Source organism: Oncorhynchus clarkii, chromosome 6, assembly GCF_045791955.1.
Source record: "Oncorhynchus clarkii lewisi isolate Uvic-CL-2024 chromosome 6, UVic_Ocla_1.0, whole genome shotgun sequence".
Lineage (NCBI taxonomy): Eukaryota > Metazoa > Chordata > Actinopteri > Salmoniformes > Salmonidae > Oncorhynchus > Oncorhynchus clarkii.
Window position 1 is genome coordinate 39,850,847 of NC_092152.1, and position 19,422 is coordinate 39,870,268.

The 19,422-nt window shown below is 42.9% G+C and overlaps 2 protein-coding genes across 2 annotated transcripts in view; one reads left to right on the forward strand and one right to left on the reverse strand.

Moving 5' to 3' along the window:
- Positions 1-1,207: 1,207 nt before the first annotated feature.
- LOC139411133 (very long chain fatty acid elongase 7-like) lies at positions 1,208-18,779 on the forward strand. Its single transcript, XM_071157007.1, has 8 exons — positions 1,208-1,294; positions 10,324-10,412; positions 10,743-10,933; positions 11,191-11,271; positions 11,602-11,658; positions 14,437-14,542; positions 16,569-16,705; positions 16,840-18,779. Exons 1-8 carry the CDS (start codon positions 1,275-1,277, stop codon positions 17,101-17,103), a joined length of 945 nt encoding a protein of 314 aa, XP_071013108.1. The 5' UTR covers positions 1,208-1,274; the 3' UTR covers positions 17,104-18,779.
- LOC139411134 (myosin regulatory light chain 2, atrial isoform-like) overlaps positions 11,706-19,422 on the reverse strand; it is a 167,068-nt gene continuing 159,351 nt past the window's right edge. The window contains exon 9 of the transcript XR_011634570.1: positions 11,706-11,794. The gene's annotated coding sequence lies outside the window, so the exon portion shown is untranslated. The remainder of the gene's footprint in view (positions 11,795-19,422) is intronic.

Below are 19,422 nucleotides of genomic sequence, written 5' to 3' on the forward strand. Positions count from 1 at the left end.
TACAAGAAGTATACAAACAGACAATGAAAACATACGCTAGGAGGTACAACAAATGACAGATTATACAAGGACCTTAAAAGAAACACACATTGATTGTTTTAACAGCTTTCTAATTAGAAGAATGTAGAATGGTCTTAATGTACTGCTCAAATTCCTTATAGAAAACATGGACGTTTTTTTATTAGTGAATTTACATTTATGAATATGACATTTTTCAATTAGCACAATTAGATTGGAGGTAAAATTGTTTTTCTTTATCCTTCTGATGGTTAAGGAAACTGAGCAGCACATTCTCCCATGAAAAACAAAAGTAATCAAGAATATTAACAATTATAAAACTATGAATATCTTAACATATATGTATGGAAAACTGTTTCTGGATGCTCACCACAAAGAGTACAGTTAATGTTTTTTTGAGTTTCTTCAGGTAATGATTCACAAGGTAATATTTCTGGATCATTCTGAAAGAGACCTCTTTGACCTTGTTAACAAGCAGGTATTTGTGTGGTAATAACCAGACTTTTTTCCAACAGATATAATTGACAAATGTATTCCAGTAAATTGTGACATAAGGAATGGATACAATATCCCTTTGAAATAAAGCAGGTATAGATAGATCTGTTGTTCTGAGGGAGCAAGGAGAAACACATTTTCCTATTGAAGAGTCAACTGGATTAAGGGAGGGTAGGTCAAGAAGGTGAGGTCTGGTTACACCTATAAACAACACGAGAGTTCCAGATGGAATAGCATCAAAGACTATGGCGAACTCTAGGTGTAACAGGGATATTGTAAAGTGATAAAAAATTCCTCATAATTGAGTAACAATCATGCATTAAAAAAGCTGACTCACCAGCAGGATATTATTGAGCCAGTTGTCTTTGAAAAACAGATCATTTTGTAGGAATCTTATCAATGTTATTAGTTACAAAGTAACAAAACTGAAGCCACCAAAATGGGAGAAGATATGAGGGATGAAATTCCAAATAGAAGTTGGATTCTTTAAGAAATGTTTAGTACAGTTTATCTTAAAAGTATTATTCAGAGTTAACGATAGGTTTCCCCAATATTGCCAATCCGTTTCGACCGGTTTCTCGAAGTGGGGCAAACTCATTCCCCGCCCTCTTTCCGTATCAACGCACGGCAGTTACACAGGGAGGGGACTATGGGACTCTTTTTGCAAATTGCTAGAGTTTGACACCCCATTCGTCAAACGCTCACAGCTGACCCACTGGCAAAAGCACTGGAGGAGAAGTAACGTAGGACGGAGTAGTAGGATGCTCTCACAAATTTGGAGGTTTGTGAATAAGGCTATGTTACGGCATTGATATACTGAATAATAACTTTACTTCAGCAGTCTACACTGGGAGGCTGTCATATTACCGTATGTGATAGGCTAAACATCTTAATTGACAATCACGTCAGAGTTTGTTCGACATTTGAGGTTGAAGGGATTTTTAGTTTGAAGTCCGTGTTGTGGCATCCATTTTTGGGATGTCTGTTCTGTGTTGCTGCAGCGCTGAACGATTCCTGTTTTCATCAGGTCTCGTGCCAGTCCTCTAGCGCTGGTTGACATGGGCCGGTGATGAGTCTTGACCGACGAGTTACTACCGGGATTACTATGACGGAATTCCTTTCTGTGAAGACTAATTGCATAAAACATCTTAAGTGTTCCATTAAGGAATAACTTCCTCATACCTAAGGGTGTTGCATAGAGCCCCTCAAACATTTCCTTAAGTAAGGACATCATTTAAGAGTTTTACGGTAGTTTGAAGGCAGGTACTGCAAGAAAGACTTCGGTTACCATGGAGACAACTTGAATCATTTACTGAAGGTCTTGTCAACGAGATCGCAAAATTGAACTTCTGCGTTCAAGAAAGGAGAAACGAATTGATTCCGAAGATATTAAACCATTTATTTTAGTTCTCAACTTGTTTCTATTACTTTCTAGCACGTCAAGCTAATTTAGAGTAGGTAGTTTTGTAGGGCTTGGATTATGCACCTTCCATTGTTTAGCTAGCTAACTGGTGGCTGTATTCCTTTTGAAATCAGGGCAGAGGAAAGCGACATTCATCTCCACAAATGCTGTTTACATTGATATCCATACTGAATGATGCAGTTAAGGGACATCATGGGCACCCTTAACTTGATCACTTAATTTAAGGGGGTAATTCGCCCGAAAATGTTTTGTGCGACTGATTTAAAGTTAAGGAAACGTTAAGGAAATAAATACATGTAAGACGTTTTACGCTACTGGGCCTTATTTGAGTACTTAAATGCATGCATTCTCACTTGAAGTAATCACTCACTGATTAAACGTGTCTGGAGAGGTGACAGTAAGGGTTCCCCTTTCACAAACCCAGTCCTGTATTTAAATAGACAAGTATCTCAAGACCAGTTTGTTTTTGTATGAACCTCTGAATCCTTCCAAGTCGCTATGCAATCTATACTTAAAACATTTAAATTCATAAACCCTTACTTTATTTCAGTAGCTGAAATAAAAGATGCCAGAAATGTTCCAAGCTAATTTATCAAATTTGTGCACAAATTTAAGTCCCTGATAGTGAGCATTTCTCCTTTGCAAAAATAATCCATCCACCTGACTGGTGTGGCATATCAAGAAGCTGATTCAACAGCATGATCATTACACAGTTGCACCTTGTGCTGGGGGAAAAAGGCCACTAAAATGTGCTGTTTTCTCACAACACAATGCCTCAGATGTCTCAAGTTTTGAGGGAGGGTGTAATTGGCATGCTAACTGCAGGGATGTCCACCAGAGCTGTTGCTATAGAATGTAATGTTAATTTATCTACCATAAGCTGCCTCCAACATCTTTTTAGAGAATTTGGCTTCCAACCAGTCGCAGACCACGTGTATGGTGTCATGTGGGCAAGTGGTTTGCTGACGTCAATGTTGTGAACCCATGGTGACAGTGGGGTTATGGTATGGGCAGGCATAAGCTACAGACAACGAACACAATTGCATTTTATTGATGGCAATTTGAATGCACAGAGATACCATGATGAGATCCTGAAGTCCATTGTCATGCCATTCATCCGCCGTCATCACCTCATGTTTCAGCATTATATTGCATGACCCCATGTCGCAAGGATCTGTACACAATTCCTGGAATCTGAAAATGGCCCAGTTCTTCCATGGCCTGCATTCTCACCAGACATGTCACCCATTGAGCGTGTTTGGGATGCTCTGGATCGACTTGTATGACAGCGTGTTCCATTTCCCGCCAATATCCAGCAACTTTGCACAGCCATTGAAGAAGAGTGGGAGAACAATCCACAGGCCACAATCAACAGCTTTGATCAACTCTATGTGAAGGAGATGTCGCAAATGAGGCAAATGGTGGACACACCAGATACTGACTGGTTTCCTGGATTTCCCCTCATTGTCTATACGATTTAAAGATGTGGGTCAAAAAGAAAATACAAGTATTATCAGAGTCTTTTGGGGGTAAAGGACAGTCTACCGGTGTCCTAGCTAGCACACAATGTCCTTCGCTAACACCTGCCGAACATCTGGCCTCACCGTCGTTTACAGAACTGTGGGAAAGTAGTACCCAGCAGGCGGGGGTTGAAGGAAACAGTTTACCGTGTCCTAGCTAGCTACCTATCCTGCCTGCTGTGTACCGACGCACACAATGTCTTTCGCTCCTGCCTGCCACAAACACCTGCCGTCGTTGACAGACCTGCAGGAAAGCAATGCCCAACAGGTGGGGGAACTGTTACCCTTCTCAGCCCATCCAGCTTTACACTCGTGTCCCCCAGAGTCCGGCTAGTACATAAAGCATCCTCCATTCAGGCTGCAAAGGTGTCGGGTCCTCCTTAACTCGATTTAATGGCCCCGCCTGCCTAAAAGAACTGGGAAAGTATGCATACTGTCATAATAAAACACCATTTTCCAGCACCATTTTCATGGGTAAAAAAGACTGCTGCACTGAAGTGTGCAACATTTAGAAGTTGTCCGAAAATAGTGGTGGGAAATTGTTTTATTAAGACGGTCCGCATATTTTCCCTGCCGAATCGAGTTAAGGAGGAAACTGACACCTTTGCAGCCTGACATGAGGATTATTTATGTACAAGCAGGCTGCCAGGGGGGCATGAGTGTTTAGCTGCCTGGGCACTTTAAAGTCAGACGCAAATGACAAATGATGTAAAAGGAATATTAGTGCCATCTGGTGGCCAGTTGGACTAGCTTCATCAGGATCCCTTACAAAAAAAGATTGCCGTTTTGAAACGCAATAAAATTGCAGTAACTGCAGTCGAATGTGTTATTTTAGAAGCAGTCATTGCAGAATAACTGTTGAACTGAAAATTACTGCAGTAGTAGGCTACGCGTATTTTGGACACCGTATTTGCAGCATACTGCAGTTATAATGCACTCTGACTGCAATCTTTTTTTGTAAGAGGTGGGAGCTGTCAGACAGGAAAGGTGTCAATTGCATAAACTGAAATTAACATGTGAAAGCTTGTGTGTGTGTGTGTGTGTGTGTCTTATAATGGTGTCACCATGTCAACCAAAGGTTTGAATGACTCAGACATCCAGTGCTATCCCATTGTGTGGCACCACACCTTATCAGTAAAACAGGAAACCTGCATGACCTATAAAGTGTTGTGTAGATCCACATGGTAGTGCAGTTTGCCCAAGGAATCACTTACTATTTTATTATGTTGATCTTATGTTATGTTGATGCCATTAGTTTTTTTTTTTTTTTTCACCTTTTATTTAACCAGGTAGGCCAGTTGAGAACAAGTTCTCATTTACAACTGCGACCTGGCCAAGATAAAAGCAAAGCAGTGTGACACAAATAAAAACTGAGTTACACATGGAATAAACAAGCATACAGTCAACACAATAAAAAAGACTATATACAGTGTGTGCAAATGGCGTAAGGAGGTAAGGCAATAAATTGGCCATAGTAGCGAAGTAATTACAATTTAGAAAATTAACACTGGAGTGATGGATGTGCAGATGATGTGCAAGTAGAAATACTGGTGTGCAAAAGAGCAAAAACAAGTAAATAAAAACAATATGGGGATGAGGTAGGAAGTTGGATGGGCTATTTACAGATGGGCTGTGCACAGCTGCAGTGATCGGTAGCTGATGCTTAAAGTTAGCGAGGGAGATATAAGTCTCCAACTTCCATGATTTTTGCAATTCGTTCCGGTCATTGGCAGCAGAGAACTGGAAGGGAAGTCGGCCAAAGGGGGTCTTGGCTTTGGGGATGACCAGTGAGATATACCTACTGGAGAGCATGCTGCGGGTGGGTGTTGTTATGGTGACCAGTGAGCTGAGATAAGGCGGCGCTTTACCTAGCAAAGACTTGTAGATGACCTGGAGCCAGTTGGTCTGGTGACGATTATGTAGTGAGGGCCAGCTGGCGAGAGCATACAGGTTGCAGTGGTGGGTGGTATATGGGGCTTTGGTGACAAAACGGATGGCAGAGTGTTTGAGGCTATTTTGTAAATGACATCTTCGAGGATCGGTAGGATAGTCAATTTTACGAGGGTATGTTTGGCAGCATGAGTGAAGGAGGCTTTGTTGCTAAATAGGAAGCCGATTCTAGATTTAATTTTGGATTGCAGATGTTTCATATGAGTCTGGAAGGAGAGTTTACAGTCTAGCCAGACACCTAGGTATTTGTAGTTGTCCACATATTCTAGTCAGAACCGTCCAGAGTAGTGATGCTAGTCGGGCAGGCGGGTGTGGGCAGCGATCGGTTGAAGAGCATGCATTTAGATTTACTAGCGTTTAAGAGCAGTTGGAGGCCAAGGAGTCTTCTATGGCTTTGAAGCTTGTTTGCAGGTTTGTTAACACAGTGTCCAAAGAAGGGCCAGATGTATACAGAATGGTGTCGTCTGCGTAGAGGTGGTTCAAGGAATCACCCGCAGCAAGAGCGACATTGTTGATATATACAGAGAAAAGAGTCGGCCCGAGAATTGAATCCCTGTGGTACCCCCATAGAGACTGCCAGAGGTCGGACAACAGGCCCTCCGATTTGACACACTGAACTCTATCTGAGAGTAGTTGGTGAACCAGGTGAGGCAGTCATTTGAGAAACCAAGGCTGTTGAGTCTGCCAATAAGAATACGGTGATTTGACAGAGTCTTGGCCAGGTCGATGAAGACGGCTGCACAGTACTGTCAATTATCGATGGCGGTTATGATATCATTTAGTACCTTGAGCGTGGCTGAGGTGCACCATTGACCAGCTCGGAAACCGGATTGCATAGCGGAGAAGGAACAGTGGGATTCGAAATGGCCAGTGATCTTTTTGTTTGTTAACTTGGCTTTTGAAGACTTTAGAAAGGCAGGGCAGGATGGATATAGGTCTGTAACAGTTTGGGTAGAGAGTGTCACCCCCTTTGGAAGAGGGGGATGACCGTGGCAGCTTTCCAATCTGTAGGAATCTTGGACAATACGAAAGAGAGTTTGAACAGACTGGTAATAGGGGTTGTAACAATGGAGGTTGATAATTTTAGAAAGAGAGGGTCCAGATTGTCTAGCCCAGCAGTAGTAACATTACTTGCCCTCGGCTCAACTCAAGTGATTTCAAATAAAAATGTATTGGTCACATACACATGGTTAGCAGATGTTTTGCGAGTGTAGCGAAATGTTTGTGCAACGTCTAACAAGTGTTATTTAACAATTCCACAACAAATACCTAATACACACAAATCTAAGTAAAGGAATGGAATAAGAATATAGAAATATATGGATGAGCAATGACAGAGCAGCATAGGCTAAGATGCAATAGATAGAATACAGTATATACATATGAGATGAGTAATGCAAGATATGTAAACATTATTAAAGTGCCTAGTGTTCCATGTATTAAAGTGGTCAATGATTTCATGTCTGTATGTAGGCAGCAGCCTCTCTGTGCTAGTGATGGCTGTTTAAAAGTCTGATGGCCTTGAGATAGGAGCTGTTTTTCAGTCTCTCGGTCCCGGCTTTGATGCACCTGTACTGACCTCGCCTTCTGGGTGGTAGCGGGGGAAACAGGCAGGGGCTCGGTGGTTGTTGTCCTTGATGATCTTTTTGGCCTTCCTGTGACATCGGGTGGTGTAGGTGTCCTGGAGGGAAGGTAGTTTGCCCCTGGTGATGCATTGTGCAGACCTCACCACCCTCTTGAGAGCCCTGCGGTTGTGGGCGGTGCAGTTACCGTACCAGGCGGTGATACAGCCCGAGAGGATGTTCTCAATTGTGCATCTGTAAAAGTTTAATGGTTTTAGGTGACAAGCCACATTTTTACAGCCTACTGAGGTTGAAGAGGTGCTGTTGTGCCTTCTTCACCAAGCTGTCTGTGTGGGTGGGCCATTTCAGTTTGTCTATGATGTGTACGCCGAGGAAATTAAATCTTTCCACCTTCTCCACTGCTGTCCCGTCAATGTGGATAGGGAGGTGCTCCCTCTGCTGTTTCCTGAAGTCCACGATCACCTCCTTTGTTTTGTTGACGTTGAGTGAGAGGTTATTTTCCTGACACCACACTCCGAGAGCCCTCACCTCCTCCCTGTAGGCTATCTCGTCGTTGTTGGTAATCAAGCCTACTACTGTTGTCGTCTGCAAACTTGATGATCAAGTTGGAGGTGTGCATGGCCACGCAGTCATGGGTGAACAGGGAGTACAGGAGGGGGCTGAGCATGCACCCTTGTGGCGCCCCAGTTCAGTGACGTGAAGATTGTGTTTTCCTACCTTCAACACCTGGGGGCGGCCCGTCAGGAAGTCCAGGACCCAGTTGCACAGGGTGGGGTTGAGACCCAGGGCCTCAAGCTTATTGATAAGCTTGGAGGTTACTATGGTGTTGAATGCTGAGCTATTGTCAATGAACAGCATTTTTACATAGGTATTCCTCTTGTCCAGATGGGATAGGGCAGTGTGATGGCGATTGCATCGTCTGTGGACATATTGGGGCGGTAGTCATTTAGTTCAGTTACCTTTGCACTCTTGGGTACAGGAACAATGGTGGCTTTAATGGATGTACATTTTATACAGGGAAACCTGGTGCTTGAACATGTACAGCCAGTTCAGGGCATATCCTGTAGGCTTACTTGTACTCGTATCTAAATTATACAGGCAACATTCTAGTGTTGAATGGCCCATGAATCATCCCCTTGTCTGGGTGTAGTGATGGCCCTGGGGATTTGTGCCGTTAAAGGGAGCTGCTCCACTAAGACGATGGCATTTTCCCGTTTGAGCAGAAGCCCATCCTCTCTCCTCCTTGACCCGGTAACCGAGGAGTGAGGAAATTCGTTAGTAGGCAAACAGAAGACGGTCCTCCCCACTTCGATAGCCTCCTTTCGGCGAGGAAGCACAAGTGTATCCTACCGGAGTTCTTCACCGAAGAGTTTAGAAATCTGCCACACCCCCTTTGAATCAGCTATTGTTTTCTCGAAGGAGAAATAACTACTAGTTTTTAGTTTTCCTCTTCCCCCTCAAGCAAAATTCTTGCTAGAGAAATTGCTCTTTGCTAAGAAGCTAGAAGCGTTTGTTTCTTTTTGACCATTTTAATTTTAAAATATACTTAATTTAAGTAAGGTACTTAATTTTTAGCCAGAAATGATTTGATATTGAGATAAAAACGGTTGCATTGGACTTTTTCCCCCAAAACCAGTCAGATATCATTTGATTGTTAAAGCTCAATATTTTAACTTTTTGGGCGACCTGAACAATTTCACATAGAAATGTGAGCTATAGATCTCACTCATTGCCAGGTCTAAGAAGTGGTAGATCTGTTCTATGTGTGCTATTTCTGTGCTTCCTGTAAAGGTTCCTTTTTGCATCAAACAGCTGAAAATACAATATTTTTGGTTATGGAAAATATATTTCACAGCGTTTTAGATGGTACAATGATTCGCTACACTATACTTGCTTGTTTTGTCACATTAACTGAAATTAGGCAAACTATCAGAATTTTAGCAACCAGGAAATGGCAGAGCGATATCTGTATAATGCACCTTTTAAAGCCTACTTATCTTGGAAGTTTCAAATGGCAGGCTTTGCCAGACAACCCTATCCCGTAGTCTGGAACTTTCTACACGGTCTGTTCTGTTGGATTTTGTAGACTGCAGGTTTGAGTTGGAGAAGTCTCTTCTCAACGACACGCAGCGCACAGTACTTGTTTGTATTTTGGAATACTTTTAAGTAAAGTACTTCCAAAAGACTGAATTTATAGTTTCAGGCATGTTCAGGTTCAGCTCGTCTTCCTCCCCCCACCCTTCCAGGTTGTAATTTTATTGAATAGAGAGATGTCAGGACAGTAACCCTAGCCTCATGTAGCTGTTCTCTGTGAATGCCATTTATTCTTAGCTCCCTCCCGGTTAATAATGGGTATCATTGGTTGACCGATCCAGTGTTGCTCCTTAATCTGTCTGTGTGGATCCTAATCTTCCCTCCCGCCAAATTCTATTGTACGACTAATAGCCCATGTAGTCCTACTCAACGTCTTCCCATTCAAGATGACCTGCATTCTAAATATCAGTTTACCGTTCCCAAAGCTGACGTTAGTTGTATAACAGAATTATTATAGTATTGTCTTTAGTATAATGACTGTCCCTGTGTGCACGTGTGCCACACACTCCAGTGAATGAGTGCTTTGCTGTTCCCTGCATGCTGACTGTCTGTATTTCCAAATGGCACCCTATTCACTATTTAGTGCACCAGAGCCCTATGGGTGAGGAAGCCTGACTGATGGCCATTGTACTGTCAACACTCCATCCCTTGTCTTCCAATGAGATACTGACCAAGAGGAGAAAGCAAGATGCTGATTGGACTCATTTCACTTCAACAATACAGCCTTTCATTCAGGGCTGGTATATTGTATATGGCCCATCCACTTTGGTCACAGAGTATTTGAATATGGTGCATGCTTATGTATTAGAGGGAATTGGAGTGATCTAGAACTAGAACATGCAAATGTTATGACCATTTAAGTCAAGAGAGTAAGATTGAAATTGAAGGGATGTTATTTCAGGTGGATCATCCCGTCCAAGAAAACTACTGTAGGACTGCGTGAACGCATACATCTGATCTCTGGGTTAGGTCGCAGTTGTAAATGAGAACTTGTTCTCAACTAGCCTACCTGGTTAAATAAAGGTGAAATTAAAAAAAATTAAAAAAACGGAATTCTTGGGACATCCCTACCCATAACCCTTACCATAACCCTCACCTAACCCAAACTCTTTTACATTTCTACTTCAATTGGGTGACGTCATAGTTGGATGTCCCAAGGATCCCGGATAGCAAGAACCACTGTCTTACCTCTGTCACAGCACTGATCTCTAACCTCTTACCTGTGTGTGTCCTCCTCCAGGACGGCTACAGGAGCTCAGAGAGACATGGAGTTCAGGGATCTAACGGCCAGGGCCGGACTCTGGTATGAAAACTTCATGAAGAATGCAGGTGAGGATCCGTCACTAACTGCTGTCCAGCGACACATAGATTTTTAGTTAAATTCCAGTGGAAGCCAGAGGATAATGCATAAAAGACTTATGCAACATTCTCTTCCATTGTGTTACTTGGTGGAAACGGACAGATATAGACTCTTCATCTAGCCATGGTTGGTCTTTTGGGGTGGATGAAATGGTGCTGATAATTACAAGCCACGGGAATCGACTCCAAATCTACCCTCTTAAACTTGTTCATATTGGTGTATCTCAGTTGAATGGTTGGCTAGATAGCATGATGTATTGAGTTATGTTGAATCACACTCAACCCTTCTCTGCTTTCCAGACCCCAGGACAGAGGACTGGTTTCTCATGTCATCGCCGCTCCCCCAAACCATAATAATCGTGGCGTACATCTACTTTGTCACCCGGCTGGGGCCCAGACTCATGGAGAACCGCAAGGCTTTCCAACTCAAAGAAATTCTCATTTTCTACAACTTCAGCGTGGTCGCCTTGTCCCTCTACATGTGCTATGAGGTGGGTCTCTTTCTCAATGGACTTCTGACAGGCTCTAGTGTTTGTTACTGCCTCGTCTACGATCTTGTTTAGCAAAAAAACTCAACCACCGTGGTTTTCAATTTGTAATACTTTACAATACATCCTTTAGTTTCAATGTGGAGACAGTGCGTTTCAGTTGGCGTCTAGTCTTTGTTTAAAAGAGAGCAAGCGCAACAACAACTGTGTTGTGATTAGGAGTCTGTTGATTTGAATGAATTGTCTCTTACTGTATGTAGTATGTGATGTCGGGCTGGGGGACGGGCTACACATTCCACTGCGACCTAGTGGACTACTCGGACTCGCCGCAGGCATTGAGGGTAAGAGCGGTAGAATGTGACGCAACCTGCTATACAGTACAGGAAGACATCTTCAAACTACTAGTTCTGGTAGTTCCTTTGTCTCTATTGACACCCATTCACCTGTGGATTCCTCCACTGACTCTAGAATGCTAACAAACTTTTGGAACAAAGAATCACTGAGAGCAGGCCATTCCATAGCCGTGACTCACACCACGTTTTGTGTTGCATAATGTCATTCGTCGTGTGGTGAGGCCTGTTAGGTCACCACCATTTTGAATTGGATGGTTTTGCTTATCTGTAAGAAATGTAATTATTCCTGTCTTGCTAACCTCGCTCTCCTCCTTTTAGATGGCTGGGACGTGTTGGCTCTACTACTTCTCAAAGTTCATAGAGATGTTGGACACAGTAAGCTGATTCCCTTTAGTACAGCTTTCTGACTGTCTGTGTCTCGCTTGTTCAGTTGTCTGTTTTTTTCTTTGTCCCAATGCAGCTGTTTTTATATCAATATGAAATCATCTCTGGGTAACAATCAAGTACCTTACTGTACTTGAAGCAGGAAGCAACAGTGACTAGATCAATACAAAAGTGGTCAGATGAAGCATATGCTAAGCTACAGGACTGTTTTGCTAGCACAGACTAGAATATGTTCTGGAATTCTTCCTATGGTATTGAGGAGTACACCACATCAGTCATTGGCTTCATCAATAAGTGCATCAATGACGTTGTCCCAACAGTGACCATTTCTACATACCCCATCCCCCAACCAGAAGCCATGGATTACAGGCAACACCCACACTGAGCTAAAGGCTAGAGGCTGCTGCTTTCAAGGAGCGGTACTCTAACCCAGAAGCTTATAAGAAATCCCGCTATGCCCTCTGACTTACCATCAAACAGGCAATGCGTCAATACAGGACTAAGTTCGAATTGTACAAGACCAGCTCTGACGCTCGTCGGATGTGGCAGGGCTAGCAAACCATTACATGCTACAAAGGGAAGCACAGCCAAGAGCTGCCTAGTGACACGAGCCTACCAGACGAGCTGAACTACTTAAATGCTCGCTTCGAGGAAAATAACACTGAAACCTGCATGAGAGCACCAGCTGTTCCGGAAGACTGTCCGCAGCCGATGTAAGGCCTTTTAAACAGGTCAACATTCACAAGGCCGCAGGGCCAGACGGATTACCAGGATGTGTGCAGCGAGCATACGCAAGTGTCTTCACTGACATTTTCAACCTCTCCCTGTCGGAGTCTGTAATACCAACATGTTTTAAGCAGACCACCATAGTCCCTGTGCCCAAGAACATTAAGATAACCTGCCTAAATGACTACCGACCCGTAGCACTCACATCTGTAGCCATGAAGTGCTTTGAAAGGCTGGTCATGGCTCCTGTCAACACCATTATCCCATTATCCCAGAAACCCTAGACCCACTCCAATTTGCATACCGCCCCAGCAGATCCACAGATGATGCAATATCTATTGCACTCCACATGGCCCTTTTCACCTGGACGAAAGGAACACCTACATAGGAATGCTATTCATTGACTACAGCTCAGTCTTCAACACCATAGTGCCCTCAAAGCTCATCAATAAGCGAAGGACCCTGGGACTAAACACCCCCCTCTGCAACTGGTCTTCCTCACAGGCCGCTCCCAGGTGGTAAGGGTAGGTAGCAACACATCCGCCACGCTGATCCTCAACACAGGGGCCCCTCAGGGGTGCGTGCTTAGTCCCTGTTCACTCATGACTGCACGGCCAGGCATGACTCCAAAACCATCATTAAGTTTTGCCGAAGACACAACAGTGGTAGGTCTGATCACCAACAACGACGAGACAACATATAGGGAGGAGGTCAGAGACCTGGCTGTGTGGTGCGTGGACAACAACCTCTCCCTCAACGTGATCAAGACAAAGGAGATGATTGTGGACTACAGAAAAAGGAGGACCAAGCACGCCTCCATTCTTATCGATGGGGCTGTAGTGGAGCAGGTCGAAAGCTTCAAGTTCCCTGCTGTCCACATCACCAACAAACTAACATGGTCCAAGCACACCAAGATAGTCGTGAAGAGGGCACGACAAAGCCTATTCCTCCTGAAGAGATTTGGCATGGGTCCTCAGATCCTCAAAAGCTTCTACAGCTGCACCATCAAGAGTGGTTGCATCACTGCCTGGTATGGAAACTGCTTGGCCTCCGACCGCAAGGTACTACAGAGGGTAGTGCGTACAGCAGAGTACATCACTGGGGCCAAGCTTCCTGCCATCCAGGACCTCTATACCAGGCGGTGTCAGAGGAAGGCCCTAAAAATGGTCAAAGACTCCAGCCACCCTAGTCATAGACTGTTCTCTCTGCTACCGCACGGCAGGTATTACCGGAGCGCCAAGTCTAGGTCCAAGAGGCTTCTAAACAGCTTCTACATCTAATGAAATGGTTACCCAGACTATTTGCATTGCCCCCCCCCCCCCCACACTCTCCCTCTTTTACACCGCTGCTACTCTCTGTTGTTAGCATCTTTGCATTGTCACTTTTACATGTATATATTACCTCAACTAACCGGTGTCCCCGCACATTGACTCTGTATCGGTACCCCCCTGTATATAGTCTCGTTGTTGTTATTTTACTGCTGCTCTTTAATTACTTTTTACTTGTATTACTTCTTATTCTTATCTGTATTTTTTAACTGCATTGTTGGTTAGGGGCCCGTATGCATGCATTTCACTGTTAGGTCTACACCTGTTGTATTCGGCGCATATGACTAATATTATATGATTTGATTTGTAATAGATTTCCATTAATTTGAGCTTTTTGGCTAAATTACTTCTTAAGCAATAATTTTACTAGGACTGTCTGTAAGTGGTCTGAGTGGGGAGAGAGAAACTGAAAAATTAGCTGTTATTGGCAAAGCGGTTTGGAACGCCCTTTATTGGTTTATTCACCTATTTACTGCATGGTGATGTCACCATGGAAAGCAGTTCACCGTTCAAACCTGCTGATTTAGAAGGTCCTGTGTAGATTGTATTTTCAACCAGCAACTTTTTAGGAAATTACACTGATCACATTTTTTCAGACTTTTACAGTGTTAGTTTCATTGGCTGTTGTACAATATGATCTACACCACAGGAAAAAAATGAATTTTGACTGCACTGGGCCTTTAAGTTAAATGGCTGAATTCTCCCTTTCTTTCAGATCTTCTTTGTTCTGAGGAAGAAGAACAGTCAGGTTACGTTCCTCCATGTCTATCATCACTCTATCATGCCCTTTACCTGGTGGTTTGGGGTCCGGTTCGCTCCAGGTACAGTATACAAGGGCTTGAATTGGTACAGTGACTGTACTAGCACACTGGTGTCATAACTCCTAATGGATTATACCAGCAGATTAGTGATGAAAAATATCAGTATTCATTAAGCATGTTGTCTTCCTTAGTAGCTGTTGTCAAATTGGAACACAGAAACATGGCCACTTAGGGATAGCATTGCCGTATAGCAGTTATTCTCAAACTGGGGTACATGTACCTCCAGGGGCACGCGCAATGCCGTCGGGGGTACGCCAAATAAAAATGTGATTCACATTAAAAAAGTGTTGTTTTTTTTCAAATGTTTTTTTTTTTTTCAAACAGTTTGTTTATATTTTAAACGGGGCTATACATTTGGGTGAGTTTTCTCACCAGAGTGGCCTCGTTTCACTGCCAAAAATCAAATTAAACCATCTAGTGTTCAGCAAAATAACAACACAATGTCAAATATAGTCAAATAATTAACATCCAATCACATTAACCGTTACTCTCTCACAGGAATTCCACTAACGGTCCGTATGTAGCCAAACGTAGCTGCTGCTCATGTTAGTATCTGTACTGATGATGCAAAAGCCATGACAGAAAGACAAAGTTAACCATCTTCACTGTAGTGTCCAAAATAGTATTTCAAGCTGTCATGCATTCCCTTGGCAGCAAGAGCCTTTTGTTGGATGCTGCAGTGTACCCAAGTGTTAACACTCCAGTTAACTTTGCCTTAATCATAGCCTCACTGGCAAGCAGTTGCTCCCGACAACACTTGTGTACACTGCAGCATCCACGAGAGGCTCTTGCTGCCAAGGGAATGCCTGACAGCTTAAATACTATTTTGGACACTACAGTGAAAATGGTTAACTTTGTTAAAGCAAGGCCCCTGAACTCTCGTGTATTTTCTGCACTATGCAATGATATGGGCAGCGACCATGTAACGCTTTTAAAACATACAGAAGTGCGCTGGTTATCAAGGGGCAAAGTATTGACACGTTTTTTTTAAAATTGAGAGACGAACTTAAAAGTTTTCTTTACTGACCATAAATTTCACTTGTCTGACCGCTTGCATGATGGCGAGTTTCTCACACGACTGGCCTATCTGGGTGATGTTTTTTCTCGCCTGAATGATCTGAATCTAGGATTACAGGGACTCCCTGCAACTATTCAATGTGTGGGACAAAATTGAGGCTATGATTAAGGAGTTAAGGAGCTCTTCTCTTCTCTGTCTGCATTAACAAGGACAACAGACAGGTCTTTCCATCATTGTATTATTATTTTGTGTGCAAATGAACTCAAGCTTACGGACAATGTCAAATGTGATATAGCAAAGGACCTGAGTGAGATGGGTGCGCAATTGCGCAGGTACTTTCCCGAAACGGATGACACAAACAACTGGATTCGTTATCCCTTTCATGTCCTGCCTCCAGTCCACTTACCGATATCTGAACAAGAGAGCCTCATCGCAACAAGTGGTTCTATGAAAATTGAATTTAATCAGAAGCCACAGCTGGATTTCTGGGTTGCCAAATAGTGTTCTGCCTTGGCAAATCGCGCTGTTAAAACACTGATGCCCTTTGCAACCACGTACCTATGTGAGAGTGGATTCTCGGCCCTCACTAGCATGAAAACTAAATACAGGCACGGACTGTGTGTGGAAAATGATTTAAGACTAAGACTCTCTCCAATACAACCCAACATTGCAGAGTTATGTGCATCCTTTCAAGCACACCCTCTCATTAACCTGTTGTGAGTTATTCACAATTTTCAATGAACAAATAAGGTTTTATATGTAAAATGGTTAAATAAAGAGCAAAATTATTGATTTATTATTTGCGCCCTGGTCCTATAAGAGATCTTTGTCACCTCCCACGAGCCGGGTTGTGACAAACTCATTCTTATGTTTCTGACCCTGGTGCTACAGTGGGTACGCAGCTAGAGGTTGAATGTTTTGAAGGGGTACGGGACTAAAACATTTGGGAACCACTGCCCTGTAGAACAAAAAAAATCCTAACTGCTAATTGCTCATCTCGTCCTCTAGGTGGTCAGGGGACATTCCATGCCCTGTTGAACTGTGTGGTCCATGTCATCATGTACTCCTACTACGGCCTGTCTGCCCTGGGCCCCGCCTACCAGAAGTACCTCTGGTGGAAGAAGTACCTCACCACCATTCAGCTGGTACGTACTACACTGCACTAGACTAGTGTGGGAGTTGAAATTGAATTTGAATCAGAAGTCATACGTTTTTATGAACAAGGATAGGATTATGTTAAAAACAAGTCATATTTGACCTTCCTCTGTCTGTCCTCCAGATCCAGTTTGTGATCGTTACCACCCACATCTGGCAGTACTTCTTCATGAAGGACTGTCCCTACCAGTTCCCCATCTTCATCTACATCATTGGCCTCTATGGCCTGGTCTTCCTCCTCCTCTTCCTCAACTTCTGGTACCACGCCTACACCAAGGGCAAGAGGCTTCCCAAGGTACTTCAGGCCAAAACCTGGGCCCACCCCTACAACAAAACCAACGGCGAAATAACCAACGGGAATGGTTTCCACTGTGACAAGGATAAGTGACAGGAGATCAGTCAATCAGGCTCAGGATCAAGGGTCGATCTCATTTGAATATGAGCCTATTCATGAACTGAAATTAGACATGGAATTTATAATTTAGAGTACTGGGGTGTATTCACTAGGAACCAAACGGATAGGTACCTACGTGAATTTGTCTAATAGAAACGGTATTTTTCCATTTGGCGTAAACGGTTTCCATTGCAACATTTTTTGGACTAATGCTTTCATCCCAGATTAGGTATGCAGGAGTTTGGTTTTCCAATATAAAAGTCAGTGCACTATTGAACTCAAAGAGAATTGACCCCTCACCTCTGGACCTTCTGATATTGTTATTTTCTCTCTGCTACAGCAATCTCTCAGAGTTAAGAACCAAAGCTCTACTGGACTTTTTGTATTAGATATTTTAAACTTTTATACCTGTGCTTTTCTTTCCTGTTCAGGATGAAAGCACAAGTTCAGTGTTTTTACATTTTTTATAAACAGATAGTTGATGTTAGACGTGTGTTAGGTTAGCCAATGTTGGGGCAGTTCAGTAGCTTTGTCCCCACCAGCCCAAATGACCTTTGCCGTTTAGAGTTGGTGCTGAACCTCTCTAGCTTAGGCTGTAGAATTCAGCTTTATAATGTGACCTTGATTTCAGCTGGTTTCTATATTTCAATACCTGTACTTTAAAAAATAATTTTAATACATTTTCTATGCATTTAATTGTAAACAATTTGTATATTCTGCTACTGAAAGTGTAGCAGGATTTTGTCTGTCTTGAGTATGTGAGCCATCCTCCATAGTTGAGGCCTGATGTATTTCCTGGGTCTGGTCACATGCCTGGGAAAAAATCTGGGCCCTACCCATAGTATACCTGTAATGGTGGAAGGATACAGGATAACAATTTTGCCAGTAAGAACCGATGTTTACATGTATACTGAGTGGAGTGTATTGGTGTTGACCCCCCACCCCCCACACACCTTTTCATCAATTCTGCACCCATTTCTCTCTGGTTTGAGTCACAGCCTCTACTGGTGCTGAGAAACTTTGGAAGCCAACCTGCTCCTACTGTTAAAGAGCTGTAGGCCTACTTGAATCTCTTGAAATCTGTCTGTATTATGTCCAACAGAAGTGACGGTGTGACATTTGAAGCCAGAGAGAAAAGTGTAGCACTGTTCTTGCAGGGACCGGAGCAGAGTGCACGTTTCGCTTTCGCTCTGTCGCAAGCAAAGAACGACACATTTAAAAAATATATTAAAAAAACTGTAGCCATTGTTTACCACTGCATGCATATTCATTTTATATCCACTCTTCCAAATTGAGTTCAGTCCTTATGCCATGCGAATGACAGTTAGTATGCTTTCTCATTGGGTGTGTTCACATTTGGTTTTCGCCTTCGAGCTCTGCTCAACTGAGGACACAGCATTAGCTAAGTGTAGGATGGGCCTCCACAGGTGTAGTAAAACCCCAGTGCCTGGGGTGTAGGCTGAGTCCAATAAGCAACAGCGATCTAGCTGATTTGAAATGTATTTGCGGATGTTAGCTCTAGTGTGAGCGTGTTATCCACCATGGGTTACTGTTCAGTGCCTTTGTCTAAGCCCCTCCAGCCATGATGCCGCTAATTCTGTATAAAAACAGTAATGTGTAAAGTCATTATTTTTGTATTTATATAAAAATAAATGCTGTTTTATACATCACCTGTGTTATATTATTGGGGCTTCGTTTGTAGCAGTTCAAATATTTTATTTTTGAATATTTTAACTTTTTGAAATGGGTGAATCTTGGATGGATGAATCTGGAGTCCACATGTTGACAATTTTAGACACTGAAATGATAAGAAAGCAGCATAGCTGACCTCTGAGGCACATGAACACTACTCTGAGAACATATGAATACATTTTTCTACTGGGAGGTGCTTTGAAACAGTGTCATGTTTTACACTGGTCTGGAACTACACTATAATTATTTCAATCAGTTTTTGTTCATTTTTAAATTATTATTCAGAATTGTCTTAACACTTCAACCTTTTCAGTACTGAAATTGGTTGTGGACATTGATTAGAGCCTGAGCTTTAATCCCACGAAATGACACTATGGGCCCAATTCAGACCTTTAAATGAAGGCGTGGCGGAGGTGTGTACAGATACGCCATATTCTGACCTTGATTTAGGCTAATTCCACCACCTTTATGTGCGAGGAAACCAATAAAGGTCTAGCGAACCTACCGGTTCCAAGTGGGAAAAGCATCTATTTTTGATAGTAATAACACCATTCTCCAGATCCATTTTTATTTGTCACATGAGCCGAATACAACACGTGTATACCTTACCGTGAAATGCTT

Excerpts from the sequence above, each read along its gene's own strand:
- LOC139411133 (XM_071157007.1), top strand. The coding sequence starts at position 1,275 with ATGCTCTCACAAATTTGGAG. Across the intron at positions 10,934-11,190 it reads CCCTCTACATGTGCTATGAG|TATGTGATGTCGGGCTGGGG; the intron begins GTGGGTCTCTTT and ends TACTGTATGTAG. Across the intron at positions 11,272-11,601 it reads ACTCGCCGCAGGCATTGAGG|ATGGCTGGGACGTGTTGGCT; the intron begins GTAAGAGCGGTA and ends TCCTCCTTTTAG.